Here is a 23969-nt window from a genome sequence, read left to right as displayed (position 1 = left end):
AAAGCCTTGTTGCATTTAAAGAGAAGATTTGTGAAATTCTAAGTCACCTACTCCGCATACTAGTAAAATGTTAAGCTGTGTGTGCATCAGATCTAAAGGTTCTTAAAGGCTACTTTAGTCCAGCAATACATTTAAACGTCACTGGTGTTATTATTCCAAACCTCTAAAACCAACCTAGGAAAATCACCAAGTGCAACCAGTTATAAGAGAAAAGCTGCTGCTAACAAACGTGACTGATAGAATAGTTCTGCTACCGAGGCTACTTAGTGGAACATCTATCGGAGGAAGACCGGCAAGACGTTTGGAAGTAGACAGTGAGAACCGAGGCGAGTGTTCCTCCACTCCAGCTTCATCATTCCACTGAATCCTGTTAGATGAACGTCTGATAGGCAGAGAGGATCTGAGTGGGACGGAGAGCTGGACCTGAATGATCCTGTAAAGGGTAAGGAAGGCGGAGCTGACTACAGGAGCTAATCCAAAGATTCTACTGCAATAACTGTAACTTTCATTACAATAACTGATACTGGTTGGTCAGTATACGAGAAAGTATTGAGTCTATTCATCGTTCAGCACAACCCGGTCTCACGGGGATTCGTGAAACTGTCACGTAAGTTTTAGTTTCGGTTTCGTGCGCACCAACACGATTTCGTCATGTTTTTCGTGCCGCTCACCACGAAATGTTTTTCGCTGTGGTAATCACATCTGAAAGTGGTTTATACCGGCGGATTCATGACGATCTAAGCTGTCCATCGGCGTATACTGCTTGTGTGATCGTGTTTGCGGCCGCCGGCCGCCGGACATTCTTGAAATTCCTATACAAATTGGTAAGTGTAGCACCGGCTTATGGTTAGGTTATGGTTAGGTTATGGTTAGGATTATGGTTAGGGTTATGTTTAGGGACGATGTCATGCAAAATATAGCGTTGGATTCGCCACGGTTTTACATTAAAAATATAATATACACATTCTTTTGAAATACGTTCTGAGTGGCACGAAAAGTCCGCCGTTTAAAATACATTGGTGTGCATTTCGTGGTGAGCGGCACGAAAAACATGACGAAATCGTGTTGGTGCGCACGAAACCGAAACTAAAACTTACGTGACAGTTTCACGAATCCTCGTGAGATCGGGCTGTTCAGCAGTAGGAAACTATTTGGACGTGCATCAGATTTTTGCATTCATTATACATTAGAGTATTTTTTTAAACACTTTTCTAGGAAAACATCCTCCACATGTGCCTGTTGGTCCTTTAGCATCTTTTTAATTTTGTTATGTTTCTTAAATCAGTTTCTACGGTTATTCATCGTTCCTGTATTCCATATGATAGTTAGACTAACGAGCACATTACATTTAAAACTCCAACAAGCTGGTGGCTGCGGTGGAGCTCATGGAGTAGCAAGTCGCACTGAAAGCAGCTCCGCCACCTTAACCTCGAATATCCCTTTCAAACTCGCTATTTTGAACTTTTTTCGACACATTTGGCAATCGAAAGGGGCACAACTCATATCAGGCCATCGACGAAAAGGAAAGAATGGGGAAACCTCAAGAAAGAAACACTTCGACCGCTAAGGCTAGCTCTCAACCGGACCAAGCTAACGCTAGCAATGCAGTAGCTAACAAGGACTCGGAGGTGCTCAAAGCTATTGCCAATCTCAAAACGGAGATTCTGGGTGACAGCAAGCAAAACATGGACAGACTTAGCCAGGAAATTAACAGCAAATTGGACAACGTGAGCCAAGAAATAAAAGGCAAATTGGACAACATTTCAGAGGATGTACAGGGCCTCTCGGAGCGGATGGATGAGGCGGAGTCCAGGATTAACAAAGTGGAGTGCTGGGCAGAGCAGGCAACCATTGCTCTGTGTACAAGCCTAGAACAGCACAGTAGTCTCCAGAAAAAGTGCTTGGACTTAGAATCACGATCTCGAAGAAATAATATTCGCATATTTGGCCTGGCAGAGAGCGAGGAGACCAACCCGGTGCCACAATTCATGGATACATTTTTGAAAACTCACCTGGAAATCCCACCGCAGATCGATTTAAAAATCCAGCATGCACACCGCTCCTTGACAAGTAAACCCCCGCCTAACGCACCACCGAGACCCTTGATTATAAATTTCTCGGACTTCTCAACTAAAGAAATGGTCTTGAGAGAGGCATAGAAGAAACGAGTAAAGATTGGCTCCCGCTCCATATATTTCGACCATGACTATCCCGCTGAAATCGTGAGAAGACGCAAAGAGTATGCTCCCATAAAGAAAATACTCAAGGAGAAAAGCATTCGTTTCCAAACTCCGTTTACCAACATGAGAATTCACTGGGAATCAGGAGTACGCACATACAGCTCCGCCCAGGAGGCTTTCAGTGAGTTGAAGAAACGCGGATGTATCGCGGAGATTCCAGCCCCAGCTGACGAAGGATATGATCCAGTGCGGCGCCTACGGGAACTCCTGGGATGGCAGCCGACGGAGGACAGCGGCCCCGCGGTTTCACGGAGAGCAAAAGCCAAGCTGCGGAGCTTCCAGAGGGAATCCGCAGAACAGGTCTGAGTGGGTCTCCAGGCAACGTCTATTCATAACTTCGGCCTGACCAGCTACTCGGGTGGGGGAGTTGGCTCTCCTTGCCTACATGTTTGAACTACGTTGGACAAAAAGGGTGGTGCCGTTTATGTCTATAGACGACGTAGCCGTCCTCTTAGGGCCCTCTTCTAAAGAAAGGCGTTCCCTTCGACCCTCCAACGGGGTCCAGTTTGAGGAGCAAAAGTCTCCTCTGGGCATAGTCAGCTCTGTTTTTGTTCATTGTTTGTGTTTCTGTTCACTTATTGTTCTGGGGCCACTGTTCCACATATACATTCATTTGATTTGCTGTCAGAATGTCAAATAATTTGAAAATAGCTTCTCTAAATGTAAATGGATTAGGTAGTCCATTCAAAAGGGAAAAGGTTTTAGACAAATTAAAAAAGGATGGGTTACAAGTGATATTTCTGCAGGAGACACACATGTCAAGGTACGAACACGCTAAATTTAAATGTTATGGTTACTCGCACTTTTTTTACAGCTCATGCAAAAACAGTAGACAGAGAGGGGTAGTGACTCTAATATCTAATACACTAAATTTTGAATTGCTTACCAAGATAGAAGATAGCCAAGGCAGATATGTCATAGTAAAAGCGAAGATAGACGACACTGTGTGCACTTTTGCAAATATCTATGTTCCTCCGGAGAGTAATAGAACCTTCTTAAAAACACTGTTTGACATCATTGTTACATTGAGTGAAGGGATATTAATCTGTGGCGGTGACTGGAACACCATTCTGAATCTCTCATTGGATACTACAAGTCACAAGAGACAAAAAACACATAGATCTAAGAACCTTAACGCCTTGATAAAAGAAATGGGGTTATTTGATGTTTGGAGGAACCTCCACCCTAAAAACAAAGATTTTACGCACTACTCCCTCTCGCACCAGGTACATTCTAGATTGGACTTTTTTCTGATGAACAGCGTTGACCGTCATAAGGTAATAGAATGTTCAATCGGCACGTCTGATATATCAGATCATAACATAATTTACTTGACAGTTCAATTAACCAGTTCACCCAAATCTACATTATGGAGGCTAAACATAAGTATACTTAACAAGGAAAATACCATAAAGGAAATTAAAAAAGAAATAACAACTTGTATAGCAGACAATGACAATGACCAGGTAAAACCTACTATCCTCTGGGATACGATTAAAGCTGTAATGAGGGGTAAACTAATCTCGAGAACGGCCTATTTGAAAAAAACTAAAAGGGCAATGTATGATAACCTCCAAAAAGATCTTAGAACTATGGAACTTAAATTATCACAAAATAATAAAGACATTAGCTTGCTTACCAAAATAAAAACCATTAAAAACAAAATAAATGTATCTGTACAAGAGGAATTAGAAAACAAACTGAGATTTTGTAAACAATCCTTTTATGAATCTGGTCCAAAAGCAACAAAAATGCTAGCAAGACGCGTCCGGAAACAGCAGCTAAAACATGCTATACTCAAAATCAGAGACCCAGATACTGGCAATCTGACTTACGATGTTGAACAAATCCACGGTATTTTTAACAAATACTATAAAAAATTGTATTCATGTCCAATACCAATAGGAGAAAGTGATATTAACCGATACTTATCATGTCTAGACTTACCCTCTCTAGGATTAATACAAAATAAAGCCCTAACTGCACCTATTACTCCAAAAGAACTGAATAATGCAATAGGAAACTTAAAATCAAACAAATGTCCTGGAAGTGACGGTTTCTCAAATGAGTGGTACAAAATTTTTAAAGAGGAGTTAGCCCCTACTCTACTCAGGTCTCTTAATTGGACTCTCGACAGAGCTGAGATACCTCCATCCTGGAGAGAAGCGGTAATAACAGTTGTGCCCAAAGAAGGTAAAAATAAGGAACTCTGTGAATCATACCGCCCTATCTCCATATTGAACGTAGACTATAAAATATTTACTTCAATAATCTCTAAGAGGTTAGAAAATTATTTGTTAGAGTTAATCCATGAAGATCAGACAGGATTTATAAGGGGCCGTCAAACCCACGACAGCATTAGACGTACGTTACATATAATTGAGGAAGCTAAAAATCAAAAACTCAGTATGGCTCTCGTAAGCCTTGACGCGGAGAAAGCCTTCGACCGAGTTAGCTGGTCCTTCCTTTTTAAAGTGCTAGAGCGTCTAGGCTTTAACGACAAATTCATAAAATGCATACAATCAATATACAGTGCCCCAATGGCCAGAATAAAGATAAACGGTCATTTGTCCACTCATTTCCAATTGTATAGAGGTACCCGACAGGGTTGTGGGCTTAGTCCCTCACTTTTTGCTTTGTTTATCGAGCCATTGGCCCAGGCAATAAGGCAGAATGTGGAACTACAAGGAATAACAATAGCAAATTCTAAACATGTTATCGCTCTCTTTGCTGACGATATTATCGCTTACCTTCAGAACCCTGAGTTATCAATCCCTAAACTTATGTCTACTCTGAAGGAGTTTGGACATTTGTCAGGCTATAATTTAAATATTACCAAAACACAAATTCTAACGATTAACTACTCCCCTAGCAATTCATTAAGACAAAAGTATAAAATGACCTGGGATGCGGAAAAGATAAAATATTTAGGAATATACATCTCACGAGATTACAACAGCCTGTTTAGTCTGAATTTTAGCAAACTACTGGATTCAATTAAAAAAGATTTAATACATTGGTCATCATTAACTTTAGATTTTTACTCCAGAATAGAAATTGTAAAAATGAACGTTCTACCTAGGTTTCTTTACCTCTTTATGGCACTGCCGGTTAAAATTCCAGATTTAGAATTCAATGCATGGGATAAGTTAATATCGCGATTCGTTTGGGCGGGAGCTAGACCTCGAATTAAATATAAAACGCTTCAAATTGATAAAGAGCATGGTGGTCTGGCTCTTCCAAACCTGAGGCAATATTACCTGGCCACACAGATGAAAAATGCAGTATGTTGGTGTTCACCTGAAATCGAAGCCCGGTGGAAACAAATTGAGTTGAGTATGGGTGGAGCCCCACCTCAATCAAAATTAGGGGAAAAAACTAAGCTGATTGATACTGGAAACTGCATCATGGAAAACACACTCTCTAATTGGCATGAAGTGGTGAAGAAATTTAACTTGAATGACAAAACTTATTTATTGACATGGCCCTCCTTTTCTCTAAGGTTCCCACCGGGTAGGTCTGATCCTACATTTTCACAATGGAACGGTAAAGGCTTAACCGCCCTTTGTCGGTTTCTGGAGGGGGGCACCTTTAAGTCATTCGAAAAACTTAAAACTGAATTTGAACTTGAAAATACAGACTTATTCAGATATTTACAAGTAAGGCACTTTTATAGCCTTGAGGAACGGGAAGGTGCTCCCAGCCCCGAAGCAGACATTATCAAAATATTTACGAATGCCTACAAATGTTTACCCATTAAAACAGTATCCAAACTTTACAAAGGGTTTCAAAAACAAAATGGCCATAATACCTTGTATGTCAAATCAAAATGGGAAAAAGAGTTGTTTATCTTACTGTCAGAGGATGATTGGCATAAAATGTGTGTCACTCAACAAACAACAACTAGTTCAAATAGGTGGAGGGAATTTGGGTGGAAGTGCTTGATTAGATTCTTCATTACTCCTCATATCACCAACAAATTCAAGGGGTCGCAACAGTGTTGCTGGAGACAGTGTGGCTGCACTGATGCCAATCATTCTCACATCTTCTGGACATGTCCAAAATTAAAATGTTTCTGGGACAGTGTGTTTAAAATTGTTGACAGCATTATGACTTATGCTATACCTAGGGACGCAAAGATTTATCTTTTGGGCTTGTTTCCTGAAGAGGCAATTCATAAACAGGACGAATATCTATTTAAAGTTTTGTCTATCGCTTCTAAAAAGGCCATTACTCGGAACTGGCTTAAATCTGACATTCCTCGAGTGGACCAATGGCTCGAAATCGTCGAAGAATTACACTCAATGGAAAAAATGACGTTCTTCCTCCGACTCAGAGGCCACATCTTCATAAAACTTTGGACTAAATGGCATGAATATAAACGAGAAGCTTGAACCAATTCATATTCCCCCCCCCCCTTTCCCCCCCCCTTTTTTTTCTCTCTCAAATATACATTTTTATTATTGATTTCCAAATGTCCATCCCACTATTATTCGGTTTTCAGTATCATCCTTTGCAATATGTTTCTTTTTATGTCTACAAGGAAGTGAACAGTGCCCCTAAGTGTTCGTCTTGTTCTGCTTGCTATACTGAAAACGATTCAAATAAAAAGTATCAAAAAAAAAAAAACTCCAACAAGCTGGTTCTCAGTACACGCAGCTTCCTAAAATTCCAAAATACACCTACAGATATTTCTCTGTCGTCTACACAGATGACATTTTACTCAGTAACATACTCTGTCTGAAAATCAATCAGATGTGAAAAGTTTTCCCGGTTTTGTAGCCTTTTGTCTCTTTTCAGCTGATCTCTGAGCTTCCATTTTATTTTCTCCATCTTTATTTCTCCACTGCTGCATCTCAGTTTCTGCCTCTTTTCTGTCTCCACTCTTTTAATCTCTTTATTTAGATTCTGGAAATAGATACAGCCTCTCATTTAAAAGTCAGACAGAAGCCCAGCATGCAAAGTGTTAATAAGTGACATTAAAGTGTTGAGCTGTGGTTTGGATTTAAACTATCTATCTAAACCGGGGGTGTCCAACTCATTCTATAGTCCAGGTTCCACATTCAGCCCAGTGTGATCTCCAGAGGACCAGTTTTACTATATGAACAAAACGACAAGAGTCAGATTGAAAACAGACAAGAAACCCCAGCAAAAACAAGACAAAATATTGTGAAAATGAGACACAAAATGTTGAAAAATGAGACAAACGACACAAAATAAAACAAAAAAGACAAAAAATTCAACAAAAAAGTTACAAAGCTGCAAAAAAAGGATAAACGACAAAAACAGCACACAAAACAACGAATAAAGCGAAACACAAAACGACAAAAATAAGACAAAACCACAAACAAGACAAAAGAACAAAGAACAATCTAATGTTTTACTTTCTGATCCAAACAACTTGTCATGGTCTAGAAATGATTTTAAATTTATAGTTTTACTAATTTACAATCTGCAGTTAATGTCTTCTCTGGAGTTTTTACACTTTGAGGACCAGATTGGACCCTCTGGAGGACCACTTTTGGACCACGGGCCTCATGGTGGACACCCCTGGGTTAAATGTTAGGTAGTGTCTACAGATACGGATACGGCACTTTCCATTTGCCAATCAGATACGGACCCGTACGCGAGTCTCGCGAGTCAAGAAGCTGCTAACCACTGCAAACTGTTGAAAGGTAAGCAAAGGTTAAGGTTAGGGTTAGTATTAGGGTCAGGTTTAGGGTCCGTACCTGTCGTACCGATGCTACGGGTCCGTACCGCTAGCGTCTACCGGGAGTCACGTGACCAGATCTCGCGTATCTGATTGGCAAATGGCAAGTGCCGTATCCGTAGTCCACAGGCTACGGGTACGGGTCCATATCTCTAGCAACAACCAAAATGTTATTCTCTGAGGGTGGAGCCATGATGACACATCAGCAGGTGTTCAGTGTTGGACGGCTGTCCTATGGTGGACCACCTGCTGGATCCTGTCAGTAGCATCTGCTTGTCTCAGAGACCGAGTCCAAGAACTTTCGGCCGGTACAGTGAAGCTATGAACGGATCCTTAAATCAGCTTTGGAGACCTCATGTGATCCTGCTGGGTTTTCTGCTAGGGTTTGTCTGAAGGGAGGACCGTGGTCCTGGTGCCAGTCGGTGAATGTTCAACTGGCAACCCGGTGCAAGCTAAAATGGCAGGAAGTCGACTGAAGAACTGGCTTACAGTTCCACTTCCGGAAACAGCAGGAGGCTACTCAGATGATGTGAAATTATCCAAACAAGCAGATCAGTGTGTGAAATGGTTCCTGAAGGGAGGCAAGAAGAATCAAACGACTGCTCCTGGTAACCTGAGGACAGCTGATGGATGATGCCTCTTTTTTTTGTTTTGTTACTGCAGACCGTCATGAGTATTCAGAAGGAAACCCTCTCATGGCTCTACTCCTACTGCTGGGAATCCCAGCTGGGATTTGCTGCTGCTGTCGGAAGAAGATTTTCAAAAAGAAAGCCAGCAGTGCTACAACGCTGCAGGTACCGTACGCCCAGACACATCTCACCTCATCACTGACTCATTCTGACAGGGCTCTTATTTCCTCTGTGATTCAGGTTTAAATAGGCAGAAGTAAGAATGTTAGTTTGAGTCAGGTTAAGTCTGTCTGAGTCGATGTGTAGGGAACAGGTTTGATCACGTTTTATTAAATCTAAACTCAACCTTTTAATGTCTTGTAATTGGAAAGTTAAAAAACAAATCTTCCACTGAGTGCCAGATTTTGTGCTCATATATGTTTAGTGTATAAATTTGTCTTCATTTAATTATGCTACTGTTGCATAATTAGCATTACTTTCTTATCACTTTGTTGTTCAGTCAGCTTCCCGTTACTCAACCCCTGAAAATGGCTCTATAGCGCCCCCTGAAATATTATGAAAATTCAGCCCCCGGACAGCGTTTGACCTGGACTTCTGAAATTCAGTACGCAGATGTGACTCATCAGGACGCACAAAAAAGCCTCATGCTCCAATACCCAAAACCCAACAGGCAGTCAGCCATTTTGAATTATGATTCATATTTTGGAGAACTTTGGGTCATTTTTGGTCATTTTTAAAAGCTATAAACTCAAGCAGGCTAACCACAAGATAGCTGAAATTGATCTAGGATGTACACCAGGCATAGGTGATCAAAAGTTACCAAAACGCTCCGCAGAAGTCTGAGAGCGTAGAAATGGAGACCAGCCCATTTTGGATGCCTCGCCATCAAACAGGAAGTGCTGTCTAACGAGACTGTAAATGCTCTAATCTGCCTCAAACTTTACAAGCGTGATCAGAGTCCACTCATAATCACATAAATATGTCGATATACACTCTCAGTTACAGCGCCACCTGGTGGACATGTGTGGGATTGCCGATCAACGCTGCTTGCAGCTTTAATTACCTCGCCAAGGAGGTTATGTGACACCCGGCGTTTGTCTGTCTGTCTGTCTGTCTGTTAGCAAGATAACCCAAAAACGCCTGGGCAGATTCACATGAGCTTTTCAGGGGATGTAGACTATGGTAAGAGGAAGAGCTGATTTAATTTTGGTGGCAATCCGGAAAGGATCCTGGATTCTGGATCACTTTGAATTTTTTTGTATGTTGTAGTATGTGGTCCAAAATATGACAAAAACATCATAGGTTAGTATGTCGTCCGACAAATTGGAGCAAGATGTCCAGATAGCTCAACTGGTTCAGAAGGTGATTCATAAACAGAACTGTGTCAGAGATGTAGGTTTGATTCCAGCTCATGATCCTTTACTGCATGGGTTTCCTGTTTTCCTCTCTATCCTTGGCGGAGGTCTGCGTTTCTACTTGATGATGTTTTTGTTCTACTTCAATGACAGGAGCTAAAGCTAGCTCATGTGTGTCTCTACAGACTTCCCCAGAAACAGTCCATCCTCCTCCCAGTGGTCCTGGTGGACCGTGTCCTCCGTACAGCTCTCCTGGACAACCAGGAGCGGTGAGGTTACACTATTCCTGATTTATAGCTGTTTGAAATCAGTCTGCTGTTGATTTGTTGCTGTCTGCTGGTTGAATTACAGGATGTGTTTTCTGTTTGCAGGTCTACTATGACCCCAACTCTAGCATGGTACGTTAGACATTTTAAAACTCACATTTATGACATAATTAAACATATAGAACCATCATGCAACAAATGACTGATAAATGGATAATTATTAGCCAGCTAATGCTAATCTGTTTTATCTGTGTTCCTTCCTAGGGTCCTGCAGTCCATCCTCCTCCTCCATCTGCTGGTCCAGGACCGTGGAACTGCCCTCCACCCTCCCCTGTGAGTACAAGTCTGTAGAGGTCATTAATGCAGCCTAACATGCTGTTACTACAGTAGAAACAACCTCCCAGCTGGTTTTTGTGTTTTTAACTGTTCAGATTTCCTTTTTCCTGCCTCCTCTCTCAGTATTTACTGATCTACGCTGTGTCCTTCTGCAGGGTTTCAACCCAGCCTACCCACCACAGAACCCTTCTTACCCCCCTGCTGATCCTGCTATGATGCCCCCTGCCCCGGGTCCACAGTGGAACGGCCTACCCCAGGGGCAGTACCCTCCTGGACCCGCAGCAATGGTACGATCCGACTGTTCACATGACCAGTGATGGTGGTTTCAGTGTTTGACCTTTGACGTGTGTGTGTGTGTGTGTGTGTGTGTGTGTGTGTGTGTGTGTGTGTGTGTGTGTGTAGGGCTATGCTGCAGCTCCAGCCACCTACAGCTCTCCTCCACCACTAGAAGCCAGTGAACCCGTAAAGGAGGAGGTGAAGATGGAGAACATGGCCTCCACACCGGCTGAACCCCTGCTTCCTGCAGCACTACAGGTATTTTACCAATTAAAACAACAAAACCAGGACTGTCCACCATGAGGCCCGTGGTCCAAAAGTGGTCCTCCAGAGGGTCCAATCCGGCCCTCAAAGTGTAAAAATTACAGAGAAGACATTAACTGCAGATTGTAAATTAGTAAAACTATAAATTTAAAATCATTTCTAGACCATGACAAGTTGTTTGGATCAGAAAGTAAAATACCAGATTGTTCTTTGTTCTTTTGTTGTTTTGTGTCTCATTTTTGTCTTGTTTTTTTTTTTTTGTCTTTTTTTAATCAGACTAATGTCGTTTTGATCATATAGTAAAAACTGGTCCAGCCCTGAACTAAAATGAGTTGGACACCCCTGGACTAAACCATTCCTGTTTGTAGAGGGTGTAATTTACAGGGCTACAGGTAGCCTCCAAAGCACAGATTGGACCCCCTTCAGTCAGCTGGGATAGACTCCAGCCCTCCATGACCCTAATGAGGATGAAGCAGTGCATAGATGATGGCTGGGCCCACACTGTGGTTCACTGGAGTCCCAGAACCTTAGCTTGTAACCCTTTCCAGACTGAGAAATGTCAGAGACTTTGCTTCTTCTTCTTTGGTTTTAAGCAGTGATTTTTGAAATGGTTTCTGCAGAGTGTTCAGAAAGCTGCCTTCAGGAGATTATTGTGGTGGGTTGGTCCAAACTAGAACATTCAGGAGCAGAAAGTTGCCTCTCTTCCTCACTTTTTCGTCCTTAGCTTTCCTGTGACGTACAGAATGATGCAAAAATGCAGAAGAAGGCATTGCCAATGGTGGAAGCAAACTCATCATGCATTTCTTTCCATTCGCAGGGTGAAGCTGCTGTACCCAACACTCTCAGCTCCTCTGATGGAGCTCATCAGTTCCAGATCGACAGTGGGAAGAACTCCACCAACTTCCTGTAGAAGCAGCTTCCTTCCGGTCTGATTCACTTTGATGTTACAGTTTGTGTTCTCCTGCCTCAGACCTCATATCAGGGAAAGAAACCAAAGCTCTTGCAGTACATGTATACATATACATACTGTGTTTATACACACACACACACACACACACACAGGGTATCAGTCAAAAGTTTGGATACATGTTCTCATTCAATAATTTTTATTTATTTTAATTATTTATTTTCTAGATTGTATATTCATACTGAAGACATCAAACTATGAAAGAACACATATTACAATGAGCTTCATGAGGTAGAAACTGAAATGGTTTGAATTTCACAGGAATTCCTTATCAGGGTTAATTTGTGGAATTTCTTCCTTCTTAATGGGGTTGGGACCATCAGTCGGTTGTGCAGAAGTCAGGTTGGTCCACAGTTGACAGCCCTATTTGACAACTATTAGAATCCATATTATGGCAAGAACCAATCAGCTAAGAGAAACAACAGTCCATCATTACTTTAAGAACGGAAGATCAGTCAGTCTGGAAAACTGCAAGAACTCTGAATGTGTCTCCAACTGCATACATAAAAACCATCCAGCTCTACGACCAAACTGTCTCCATGAGGACCCTCCAGTAAAAGGAAGACCAAGAGTCTCCTCTGCTTCTGAGGAGAAGTTCATCCTAGTTTCCAGCCTCAGAAATATAAAGTTAACAACAGCTCAGATTAGAGCCCAGATAAATGCCACCCAGAGTTCTAGTAGCAGACACATCTCTACATCACCTGTTCAGAGGAGACTGACCAATCAGGTCTTTGTGGTCCAACAGCTGCTCAGAAACCACTACTAAGGAAAAGCAACAAGCAGAAGAGATTAGTTTGGACCCAGAAACACCAGGAATGGACATTAGACCAGTGGAGATCTGGGCTTTGGTTTGAAGAGTCCAAATGTGAGATCTTTGGTTCCATCCACCATGTCTTTGTGAGACCAGAAAATGTGAAGGAATGGTCTCTACATGGATGGTTCTCACCATGAAGCATGGAGGAGGAGGTGTGATGGTCTCTGTTGGGGATTTATTCCAAACTGAAGGAACATTGAACCAACATGGCTACCACAGCATCCTGCAGTGACATGACATCCCATCAGTTTGGTTTAGATGGACCATCATTTATTCTCCAACAAGACAATGAGCCCAAACACACCTCCAGGGTGTGGAAGGACTATCTGACCAAGAAGGAGATGATGGAGATGACCTGGACTCCACAGTCACCTGACCTAAACCCAATGCAGATGGTTTAGGATGAGATGGACCACAGAGTGAAGGTAGAAGGACCAACAAATGCTCAGCATCTCTGGAACTCCTTCAAGACTGTTGGAGAACCATTTCAGGTTCTACCTCCTGAAGCTCATCCAGAGAACGCCAAGAGTTTTTAAAGCAGGAATCAAAGCAAAGAATCTAAAATATAAAACATTTTCTGGTTGGTTTAACACTTTTTTCGTATTTGTACTTTTTGGAATTATCAAAAGTACAAATACGAAAAAAGTGTTGTGTCATAGCTTTGATGTCTTCTATATATATATATATATATATATATATATATATATATATATATATATATATATATATATACACACATATATATATGATGCAGTATTTAAAATGATGATTTAATGTTTTAAGGGTACAAAGCTATCCAAACCTACCTGGCCCTGTGTGAAAAAGTAATTGCCCCCCTTGTTATATCATGATTTAACTGTGGCTAATCACTAACCACATTTTTTGGAAAGTGAGTTCACACACCCAAGTAGAAAACTCAAAATAAAAATCTCCAAAACCTCCAACTAAATGCGGCCAGCCAAAGAAATTCAGGAACAGTTGATATCTTTCATTCTGGAAAGAGTTCCAAAGCCATTTCTGAAGCTTTAGGACTTCAGAGAACCACGATGAGAACCCTTATCTACAAATGGAAAAAACATGAAACAGTGGCTTCAGTTAAGGTCATAGTTCATGACTCAACAATAAGGAAGAGACGGTCAGAAATGGATCCATGGCAGAGTTCCAAGGAGAAAGCCACTGCTGACCAACAAGAACATAAAGGAAACAACATCTGGATGATCCCCAAGACTTCTGGAAGAATATTCTATGGACTGAGGAGATGAAGGCTGAACTTTCTGGAAGTGTGTGTCTCGTAACATCTGGAAAAAGAACATCATCAACAGTCCAACATGGTGGTGGTGTGATGGTCTGAGGACCTGGACGACTTGCTGTGATTGATGGAACCATGAATTCTGATCTCTACCAGAACATCCTGAAGGAGAACGTTCCACCATCAGTTCCTGACCTCCAGCTGAAGCTCATTTGGGTTCTGCAGCAGAACAACAATCCAAAACACTCCAGCAAGTCGACTTGTGAACGGCTTAAAGAAACTAAATGAAGGTTCTGGAGGGGCAGAGTCAGAGTCTGGACCTGACTGAAACGCTGACAGGACCTTTAAAAGGACGTTCATGCTGGAAAAGCCTCCAGTGTTGCTGAATTAGAACAATTCTGCATAGAAGAGTGGACCAGAACATCTCCACAGGGATGAGAAAGACTCATTTACGGTTCTAGAATATGCTGCAACCAGTTATTAGCTTTAGGGGGCAATTACTTTTCACACAGGGGCAGGTAGCTTTAATCATCATTTAACAGCTGCAGTTTGTGTTTACTTGGGTTATATTTGTCTGATATTTACACTGATTTGATTATCTTAAACATTAAATTGGGGAAAATATGCAAAAAAAAAAAAGAATTTGAGAAGGGGGCAAATACTTTTTCTTCCTCTTTTTGTTGAGGTGACGCCATTAAACCTTGTCCTGTGAACAGACTATGCAGACCTGCTATATTGATTCAGTTTACATTCTAGGCAGCCAGCTTTTTAAAATCACATCAGATCAGTTCTAAACTGCTTTATGGTCGCACTTTGCATAGAAAGTAAACTGTTTAGCTTTGATTGAAATCTTGTGTGTGTATACAACTTTTACAGTCGATCCTTACCTTTCAAACCGACATGAACACAGAGTGCCTTCTCATCTCAATCTGAAGGTGAATGGAGCCTTTTTTCTGCCGTTGGACCACATGATCAGACCTGTTGTTTTACTGTCCTGGAGCTGATGTTACTTACATGGAAAAACTCACTTGGTGTTGAACTTTTGCTTTCAGATGGTTGTATTTAGAATTTTATTTGCAATGTATAAAATAATCTTCTGCGTAGCTCTAGTTGGTGGTTCTGGAAGCTGGTGAAGTTGGAGATGATGTGTATTTATCCTCACCTGTTGTATTTCTTCTCACGGTCCCACTGACCTCTAACTAACTTCCTACCTCTCATTTTATACCTCTTCACATCGTACATGTAGCCGATGAGCAACTCCTCGTCAAACAATTTACGCATGAATAAAGTGAAACTCACTCTCCTTCCGTTTGCTGCTTCAGAAGGGAATTGTGTGTTACTAACAACTTTTGTGAAAGTTCTCAATATTTTAAACGCAACAACAATATAGATCAAACGTTCTGTTTTTAATCTCATTCTTTGTGTAGCGTTTATACAGCGTCTATTAAAGTGTTCAGTAAAATGTATTCTTCTGGAAGACTTTCTTTACCCCTCTCTGGTGAAGGTTGGACCAGTGAAGAAGCTCTTATCCAGGCTGGTTTCTCCTGACTAGATCCTTGCTGGTGTTGGATCTACTCAGAACTACTCATGTCTGCTAAATGAAACAGTAGAACTGCAGGCAGCAGAAGTTCTACGCAGTCTCCCTTGTTCCTCCTTCAGAGGAGTTGTGTGTAACTCAGCAGTCACTGGATCCTCACCTGTTCTACTGAATTCATGAACTGGAAGAGATGCTTGAAGGTAAACTCTTAAGCACTTCCTATAAATACACATTTACTCACACTGTACATTTCTGAGTCCTGATGGTCTTGAAGGCCACATTTATTCCCAGTGGAACACAAAGAGGAGAATCCATGATGACCACCAGTTTCCAGCTGTGAGGACGTTAGGAAACTGCCAGGACCCGTCTTTGGCTTTGTGATTACCTTTATCTACAACCTTCAGAAGGATTCAAAGCAGAATGGAATCCAAGAATTCAACAGAAACGTGCTGAACATCCAATCAGAGCAGAGATTAGCGTGTGCATGAGGCTGAACTAAACAGGGCAGCAGGAAAAGGACGACATGAATGTTGGCATAGAAAGTTAAAGCAACTGATCAACCAACAGGTAGCCCTGAGCTCTTTCACCCTGGAAGCCTCAAATATAGGAAAAGATTAGCAATAATAATGTATATATATATATATATATATATAAAACAAAATAACAATCAAACGGATGTAACTGATGTTGCATTTCTGCAACAGTAGGTTTTACAGGGTTAAAGTAAAATAAAAAAAACACCAGACCTGGCAACCTGCGCTGTAGCTGAAGACACTGAGGACATAAAAACTGCAGTTTGTCCAGAAATCCAGCGTGAAGCTCTGGACTCTGACTCAGATATCAGAGCTGCATCAATGCTCTAACAGAAGAATTCTGCTTCTGGGTATTGTAGACATTAAATGTGGTCTCAGAAATCTGACCGTTGTGCAGACCCATGCTGTGTAAATGTGACGTATCATCCAGTGGACCAATCACAGCGCTAATGATCTGGATTGTAGTTATATTTCTGCTCATGTCAGGCTATGGCGTAAATCAAACTTTTATCTTAAATCCAGTTTAAAGCTTCTAGAAAACGTCAATAAACGGAAAATAAAACCGTTTATAAAAACAGTAAATACGCTCATTTGTTTTCATGTCTAAAGATATGGGTTCTGTAAAGCGTCTTGAGACGATTTGACTGTAATTGACGCTATATAAATAAAATTGAATTGAATTGAAAGAGTGGTATAAGAGTTTTATTTTTCAGTGAAAGGATGGTTAAAATACTGGCAACAAACTGTAAAAAACTGTAATCACAACATATATGACAAATGACTGCTGGCAGGAATGATTCTAGCCACTGGAACGTGTCTGTAGGGCGGCTGCTGATTTTAACTCCACCTCTGTGGTCCGGATTTCTATTTAGTCTGGAGTCATTTTCACTCAGTAAAAACTACAGCTGAACTGAGCTCCTGTTGAGCACTAAATTATTCTTATAATTGAAGTCCGTTCCAAAGCAGCTTTAGAGTGAAAATGGAGGAAAACCTGATAGAAAGATGTCAACACTGACATAAAGTAGAAAACTGAAAGAAAGGACAGGCATCATGAAAGCTGCATCCCATGAACTCATTCATGCTAATCCTGTCCAAATGTGATCTAAATATTATATTACAGGAGTTAAAAAACATCAGTAAGGCATCAGCTTTGAAGACATTATAGAAAAGATCCCAATTATAAAAGCTTTAGTCCCCTGAAGGTACAGAGAAATAAGTGCATCATCATCTTCATCTAGAGACGACGTGTCACAACCATCCAACATCTCACTTCCTCACTCTTCTGTCCTCGTCCACCTCTCCATGTTTCTCAGCCGTCTCTCCAGGATCTTTATCTGCTCCTCCAGACGAGCCGTTTTATCGGCTGCACTAGAAGTTCTTGAAGTCCCTACGCCTAAAACCACACAGACGCACACCAGGACGGCCAGACGCACCGCCATGGTCTCTGTTCCCACCCGGTGGTCGCTCAGGATCAGCCCAAAGCAGGCCAGAGCCACGGCCACCTTCAGCAGCCACAGGGTCCGCCTCAGAGTGGAGGCGACCAACTGCAAGCCGAGGGAGATCAGCCAGTAGCCAATGAGAGCCATGAGGACCCACTGGGCCACAAAGATCAGCCCCTCTGGTGTCACCTTGTGGACGGGACTGCTAACTGTGGAGAACAGGGTCAGGATTAGATCAGAGCATAGAAACACTGCAACATCTGATCATTTCATGTTACAATTCTTAAGGGTTCATAATGGAATGATTGTTTTCCATGTTCTTTATTGGCCTACGCACACAGATGCAGCCCTGCTCAGACCACAATAAGGACATATACAGTCCTGATCGACATTACTGGCACCCCCGGAATGTTTCCAGAAAATCCACCATTTCTCCCAGAAACTGTTGCAATTACAAATGTTGTTGGTATACACGTGTTTATTTCCTTGATCTGTATCGGAAAAACACAAAAAAGCAAAAGAAAAAAGCCAACATTGACATAATTTTACACAAAACTCAAAAAATGGGCCGGACAAAATTGTCGGCACCTTCAACCCAATCTTTGGTTGCACATCCTTTGGAAGAAATAACTGAAACCAACCACTTCCTGTAACCATCAACAAGCTTCTAACACCTCTCACACAGAACTCTGGACCACTCTTCTTTTGCAAACTGCTCCAGGTCTCTCAGATTTGAAGGTCCCTTCTTGCTACAGCAGCTTTGAGATCTCTCCACAGGTGTTTCTGGAAAAATTCCAGGGGTGCCAATACTTTTGTCCATGACTGTAGGTCTGCTGGTAGCATTTCCCCTCAGCCAACTAAAATCATCAGATGGAAGCCACTTGAACGATGCGGGCCACGTGTACGACGGCAAAGAGAGGCAGGATGTGAAGGTGAAGTGGTTCAGGAGCATCGTCTAAGTGCCTCCATCTGAGGGTATCATCCGGTACCAGGTGGACATGTTGGCTCACCCACCCAGCTCCAACTGCTCTGTTTGGAAACCACCAGATGCATAGAAAAATCTGCACAAAGGCTACCATAGACCATAGTAACTTAATACTAATTTAGTAATGAAGTATCACGGGATGTGTGCTCATGTTTGACCTCAACACCACATGTCCACCTCCCTGGTTACTGCTGTGTAGTCTCTGGTTGCAAATAATGTCACCAGCCAAAGATGGCAGCGCCCATTTTCTCCATATTTGACTGTAGTCTATGCTTGGTATACTGGTGACCTCCCGCCCAATGGTTGTTAGACAGGTAGTGAAGGTCAGCACCACCAGGAACGCTGACTCTAAACTCTAGTTCTACTGTAACTGGAATCCTTGTCTGAGTAGCATTACCTTGGATTCCAGCTGCCTGCAGGAAGTGTGAGGTGTACTGTAGTAGAACATTCAGACCTTCAGCCAGACCTTCTGCAACGACACCCAGAACCTGAGAGAAAGCCTGGAGGGAGCAGGTGGAGGGGGGTGGCAGTAGTAGTAGAGAAAGAGAGTTTCAGAGCAGAGACTTGGTTAACATGGAGTTATCAGCCTACTTTACCTACATTTACCTGAGTAAGTTCACATTAAAACTGAAAAGAGGCAAACCAGGAAGTGACCCTCTATGTTGCTTACAGCTGAACCATCTATGTGAGCTGTCAGGCACTGATAAAATGCCAGTTAGTAGTTACTTTACAAAAGATTACATTTTTAATCCTTACACGCTTGCATCTATCGGCACAGCATAAATTTCTATACTATGCTGACGATACACAGCTCTACATGGAATAGTCTCATGATGACCTAGATCAGGGGTGTCCAACTAACTCCAGTTCAGGTTCCACATTCAGCCCAGTTTGAACTCCAGCAGACCAGACCAGTTTTACTACATGAACAAAACGACAAATATCATATAAAAAAAGACAACAAAAACAAGACAAAATATTGCAAAAATGAGACTCAAAACATCAAAAAAAATGAGACAAACGACACGAAATAAAACAAAAAAGAGACAAAAATTAGACAAGTTACAAAGCAAAAAAAAACAAAAAAATCGATAAATGACAAAAACGAGACAAAAAACAGCACGCAAAACAACAAATAAAGCACAACACAAAAAGACAAAATAAGACAAAAAACACAAGCGAGAAAAAGAGGAAACACAAAACGACAAAAACCACGAGACAAGCGACAAAAGTCAGGTAAATAAACAACAAAAACCAGATAAATGTTACAAAAACGAGACACAAAACAACAAACGAACAATGAACAATCTAGTATTTTACTTTCTGATCCAAACAACTTGTCATGGTCTAGAAATGATTTGAAATTTATAGTTTTACTAATTTACAATCTGCAGTTACACCCCTGACCTAGAGCCACTTGATGCCCCATAAAACCACATTTTAAATATGAAGTCATGGATGGATGACAATGAGTTCAAACAGGACAAACGTGATGTCTTGGTCATGGATACTGAAACTGAAAGTCGTGACATTTCACCCCGTCAAAAAGGGGAAAACTCAGATCGCTCTTGCGGAGTGCTGTCTTGTTTTGTTCTTTTTGTGGTGTAACGCACTTTGTATTACATCCTGTTTATACCAGAGGTGCTATGCACACACATGTCTAATTGATTTATTTATGAATATATGAGTCGCTATCACCAAAATGTGCCTTTGAGACGTCATGGTTTCTCCCCTAAAAGGCTTCAATTTTAAACTCCATTTCATCTCTCTTGTGTCAAATTGACCTGAGGCTCATTAGTAACAGTATGTTGGTGAAGGTTACAGACTTTTTATGAATTTATTACGAGCAGATAAAGTATGAGTAATTCATAAAATATGTCCACCCTGACAAGGACAAAGTCAAAAGACAATAAATATGTTTTTACAACATCATGATTGTGAAATGTACAGTTTGAAAATAGTGAAACAACGGCAAGTAGTTTGTGTCTTTTCTAAAACAAGTCTCTAAATCTGGATCTGATCTTTCTAACAGCACTATCTGGCAGTGATCGCTGTACAAGGAGTTGCACAGTGGTCAGTGGTTAGCGCCGTCGCCTTGCAGCCAGAAGATCGCTGGTTCGTGTCCTGGCCTTCCTGGGATCTTTCTGCATGGAGTCTCCATGTTCTCCTGTACATCTACTAAAATATCTTCCCTACATTACCAGAAACGGAGCTGACAGAGTTAATGACTGTTCAGTCACTAATGAAGCTCTAAAAGACTCACTGCTGCATGTTTAGTTCGACTCACAACAACACGAACGAGGAGCAACGACTTGAATTCATTATTAAGACCATAAATCTCATACAGTCTTTCCCTCCAGGTTGAAGGCGTTTATGTATCTGCTTGCTGGGCTTTGAATCACTCTTCTAATCACTGTAAACTTCTCTTCCACTAACAGATGGCTCCATCTGTCCAGCCTGTTCAGTGTTTGTCGTATCTGTCCATCCTGGTACCAACTCATGTCCTCCTGACCAGAAGAACTTGTTGGCCCCATGTCAGAGCACAAACGTGACTCTGATACTGTGTCCTTCCACATCCATGAGGACACCTGGCCAGGCTTTACTAATGTCCACCCTGTCATGTAGGGCTTGATGGTGACAGGGTGGATATTTCTGAGGTAGAAGCACCTAGTGGACCTTCAGCCAGCAGAGTGACTGATTGTTGAAGTACATACTGTTGTTAAATAGATTTAGATTTTCTGAAGAGCTGTTCTATTAATTAGGGTGACCATACGTCCTCTTTTGAGACGCTGTCCGGCCTGTCCGGCCGGCGTTTATAAAGTCCTTCAAATGTCCGGGTTTTTGATCTTGCCTAGCTTGAGCGCGTCGCAGACCAGTGTATTTATCATTCACGTTGAATGGTTCCTTTGGACTGAAAATTTTTCGCACGTGAGCTGGAAGTGTGTCCTCTTTTCAGAGAAACAGAATATGGTCACCCTATATTAATCATCTTCTACTCTGGCAGAGACGACATGTTGAGCTTGATGACGTCTAACTCCAACATTAGTGAGGTGAAAATCAGGATGTATAAGAGTAGATGCTGTTCAACCTCTATTGAAGAAGATAAACTGGGGTGATGATGTCACGATGACATCAGCTGGTTTCTTAAAGGGGGAATTAGCCCATGATGGCAGGGTGGATGTGTACAAAATGTTAAATATAATAATATAAAGATGATGACAGAGCTGCTGTCTATCATGGAGGACCCACAACCATCAGAGGGAGGTCCTTCAGAGACAGACTGCTTCACCCACGATGTCTAAAAGAAAGAAGATCCTTCCTTTCTGCTGCTGTTAGACTGTACAACCAATTACCAGGAGTTCAGCTCACCCACCAGCTAACTGCAGTCTATCTATCTATCATCCATCCATCCACTGCTAGAAGTAAAAGCAGACACATCCAACCAAAGAAAATTGGATAAAACCAAAGACTGTATATGAAGTTATACTACTTTCTATAGAGTCTATGGATAAAACCAGAGAATGACATTTTAAAAAGTTGTTCTGATTTGTGTGTTGATGAGTGGACATTTGTAAAAAGCCCTAAACTTTTCATTTTTTGTAACATATTAATGATAACTTGGTGATTCTGATGAGGTGCTTTATGGAGATATTGACTTCATGTTTTAGTCAGATCAAACCAGATAAACCATCCCAGAATGTCCTGATACTGATTTGACTATAAACTAGTTTTAAACCTTTTCTGTTTCCTTCACTTCAGACAGACATGAAGCTTTTCTTTCTGTATTCTCCTTCTTTTATAATCCACTAACTGTTTCTCTCCTACTGACATCCACTACTTCCTGCTTCCGTCTCTCACCTTCTGCACCGACACCACCGTCTGCTCCCCGACCAGCCTGCCCAGGTACGACCTCCCCTTCCCGGCCAGCTCAGCCAGGGACGCCCGGAGCTCCTGGATCAGCCCGGAGCGGCTCTCGAACACATTCTGCCCCGAAACAGGCAGGATGAAGAGGCAGAGCAGCCACAGCCCGCCGGCAGGCCTGGGTTTAGACAGGGGAAGCATTCTGAGAGCAAACTGAAGCACTGGACACCACATGCAGCTACGGAGCAGCAGCCATGGGAGGAAACACAAAGTTTTCCTACAGGATGTGGTGAAAGTTAGAAATGAACGCAGACAGACGCTGCACCCTAGTGGGCTGAAGAACACGCTGCTTCCGGTGGCTTTCCTTTCTCAGTAAGAGTTTCCAGTCATGGGAGGTTTGACTTTTACTGTAAAGGAGCTTTATTTATGATGCTGTGTTCAAGTGCCGGAGAGAAAGTCTGTCCTCTCCATAGACTGTATATAAAGATGGACGTAGCATCTGGCTCCAGAATTGAAGCCCACCCGGAAGTGTCAAAAACTTGCAATATCACGCCGTCCGCTAGGGTTGGCTCCAAAAAGCTTTTGCTCCATAGACCCCAATTCATTTTTGGAAAAAAATAAAATTTGATAGACTGATGTTCTACAGCTCAGGATTTTTTTCCTGTTAGTTTTCATGGTCAAAATGAGAGATCAGGTGGCCGATCTTAAAATAAATCAATACTGAATTTTAAATAAATCGTTAAAGTTGGCGGAGCCAGGGGGCGTGGCTATACTTGATAGACAGCAACAGAAGCCTCTGCGGTAAAATGTGGGCGGGATAAGAGAGTCCTCAGCCAATCCTGCCCCTAGTTGCTCTCCGGTCCAGCCTGTTTGATGACGCTTTTTACGTCACTGGCTCCAAAAAATCCAAAACGGCGACCAGGAAGTAGCAAAATCCGGGCTTCATTTTCTCGCCGTTGAAACCAACGGGTGACGTCACGGTTAGTTTACGCCTGGTCCTCTCTCAGATGGCTCCTTTACATCCCATCATTAAACACAAAAATCATCCAGAATGACAAGAAACCACCCAAGCTGACGAAAAACCTGCTGAAGATGACTTGAAAATTGTCCGAAATGACTTGAAAATGATCCATAATTACTGAAAATTAGCCCAGAATGCTATGAAAGTTGTACTAAATGACTCGAAAAAATATCCCAAAGACACAAAAATGATCTAGAAAGACGAGAAAGGACGCAAGCTGACATAAACCGAGTTAAAATGACAAGAAAGTTGTCCAAAATGACTCAAAAACTGCCCAAAAGGACTTGAAAATGGTCCAGAATGACTTGAAAATGATCTATAATTACAGAAAAGTGTTCTAAAATACTTGAAATTTGTCTGGGTCAATCCATAAATGTGGGACTTCTGAAGTCCATGAGATATATCTGCATATATTTTTATTAAAGAAAAATAAAAAGTAATGTTTTTTTCATTATGATCATGTCTTTACAAATTATTTATTATTATT

The 23969-nt window shown here is 41.7% G+C and overlaps 2 protein-coding genes across 4 annotated transcripts in view; one reads left to right on the top strand and one right to left on the bottom strand.

The window, feature by feature from the left end:
* Nucleotides 1-23969, top strand: part of wu:fc21g02 (uncharacterized) — a 94127-nt gene that overhangs the window by 13826 nt on the left and 56332 nt on the right. For 2 of the 3 annotated variants that reach the window (XM_051945477.1, XM_051945478.1), the window contains 7 exons: nucleotides 8614-8744; nucleotides 10120-10203; nucleotides 10306-10332; nucleotides 10465-10533; nucleotides 10692-10823; nucleotides 10939-11070; nucleotides 11894-15572. In XM_051945477.1, coding sequence (XP_051801437.1) covers nucleotides 8614-8744; nucleotides 10120-10203; nucleotides 10306-10332; nucleotides 10465-10533; nucleotides 10692-10823; nucleotides 10939-11070; nucleotides 11894-11986 — 668 coding nt within the window. In that variant the 3' untranslated portion in view covers nucleotides 11987-15572. Of the gene's footprint in view, nucleotides 1-8613; nucleotides 8745-10119; nucleotides 10204-10305; nucleotides 10333-10464; nucleotides 10534-10691; nucleotides 10824-10938; nucleotides 11071-11893; nucleotides 15573-23969 lie in introns of those variants that run through there. The other variant, XR_007940879.1, reaches the window with a different exon arrangement.
* tmem109 (transmembrane protein 109) lies at nucleotides 16857-22874 on the bottom strand. The gene is made up of 3 exons (XM_022218649.2): nucleotides 22459-22874; nucleotides 18998-19100; nucleotides 16857-17824 (listed from the first exon to the last, which is right to left on the bottom strand). The coding sequence occupies exons 1-3, from the start codon at nucleotides 22693-22695 to the stop codon at nucleotides 17451-17453; spliced, it is 714 nt and encodes a 237-aa protein (XP_022074341.1). The 5' UTR covers nucleotides 22696-22874; the 3' UTR covers nucleotides 16857-17450.

Source organism: Acanthochromis polyacanthus, chromosome 3, assembly GCF_021347895.1.
Source record: "Acanthochromis polyacanthus isolate Apoly-LR-REF ecotype Palm Island chromosome 3, KAUST_Apoly_ChrSc, whole genome shotgun sequence".
In the NCBI taxonomy this organism is placed as follows: Eukaryota; Metazoa; Chordata; class Actinopteri; family Pomacentridae; genus Acanthochromis; species Acanthochromis polyacanthus.
The sequence above is the reverse complement of the archived record's forward strand: the minus strand, read 5'-3'. Positions and strand labels throughout refer to the sequence as shown.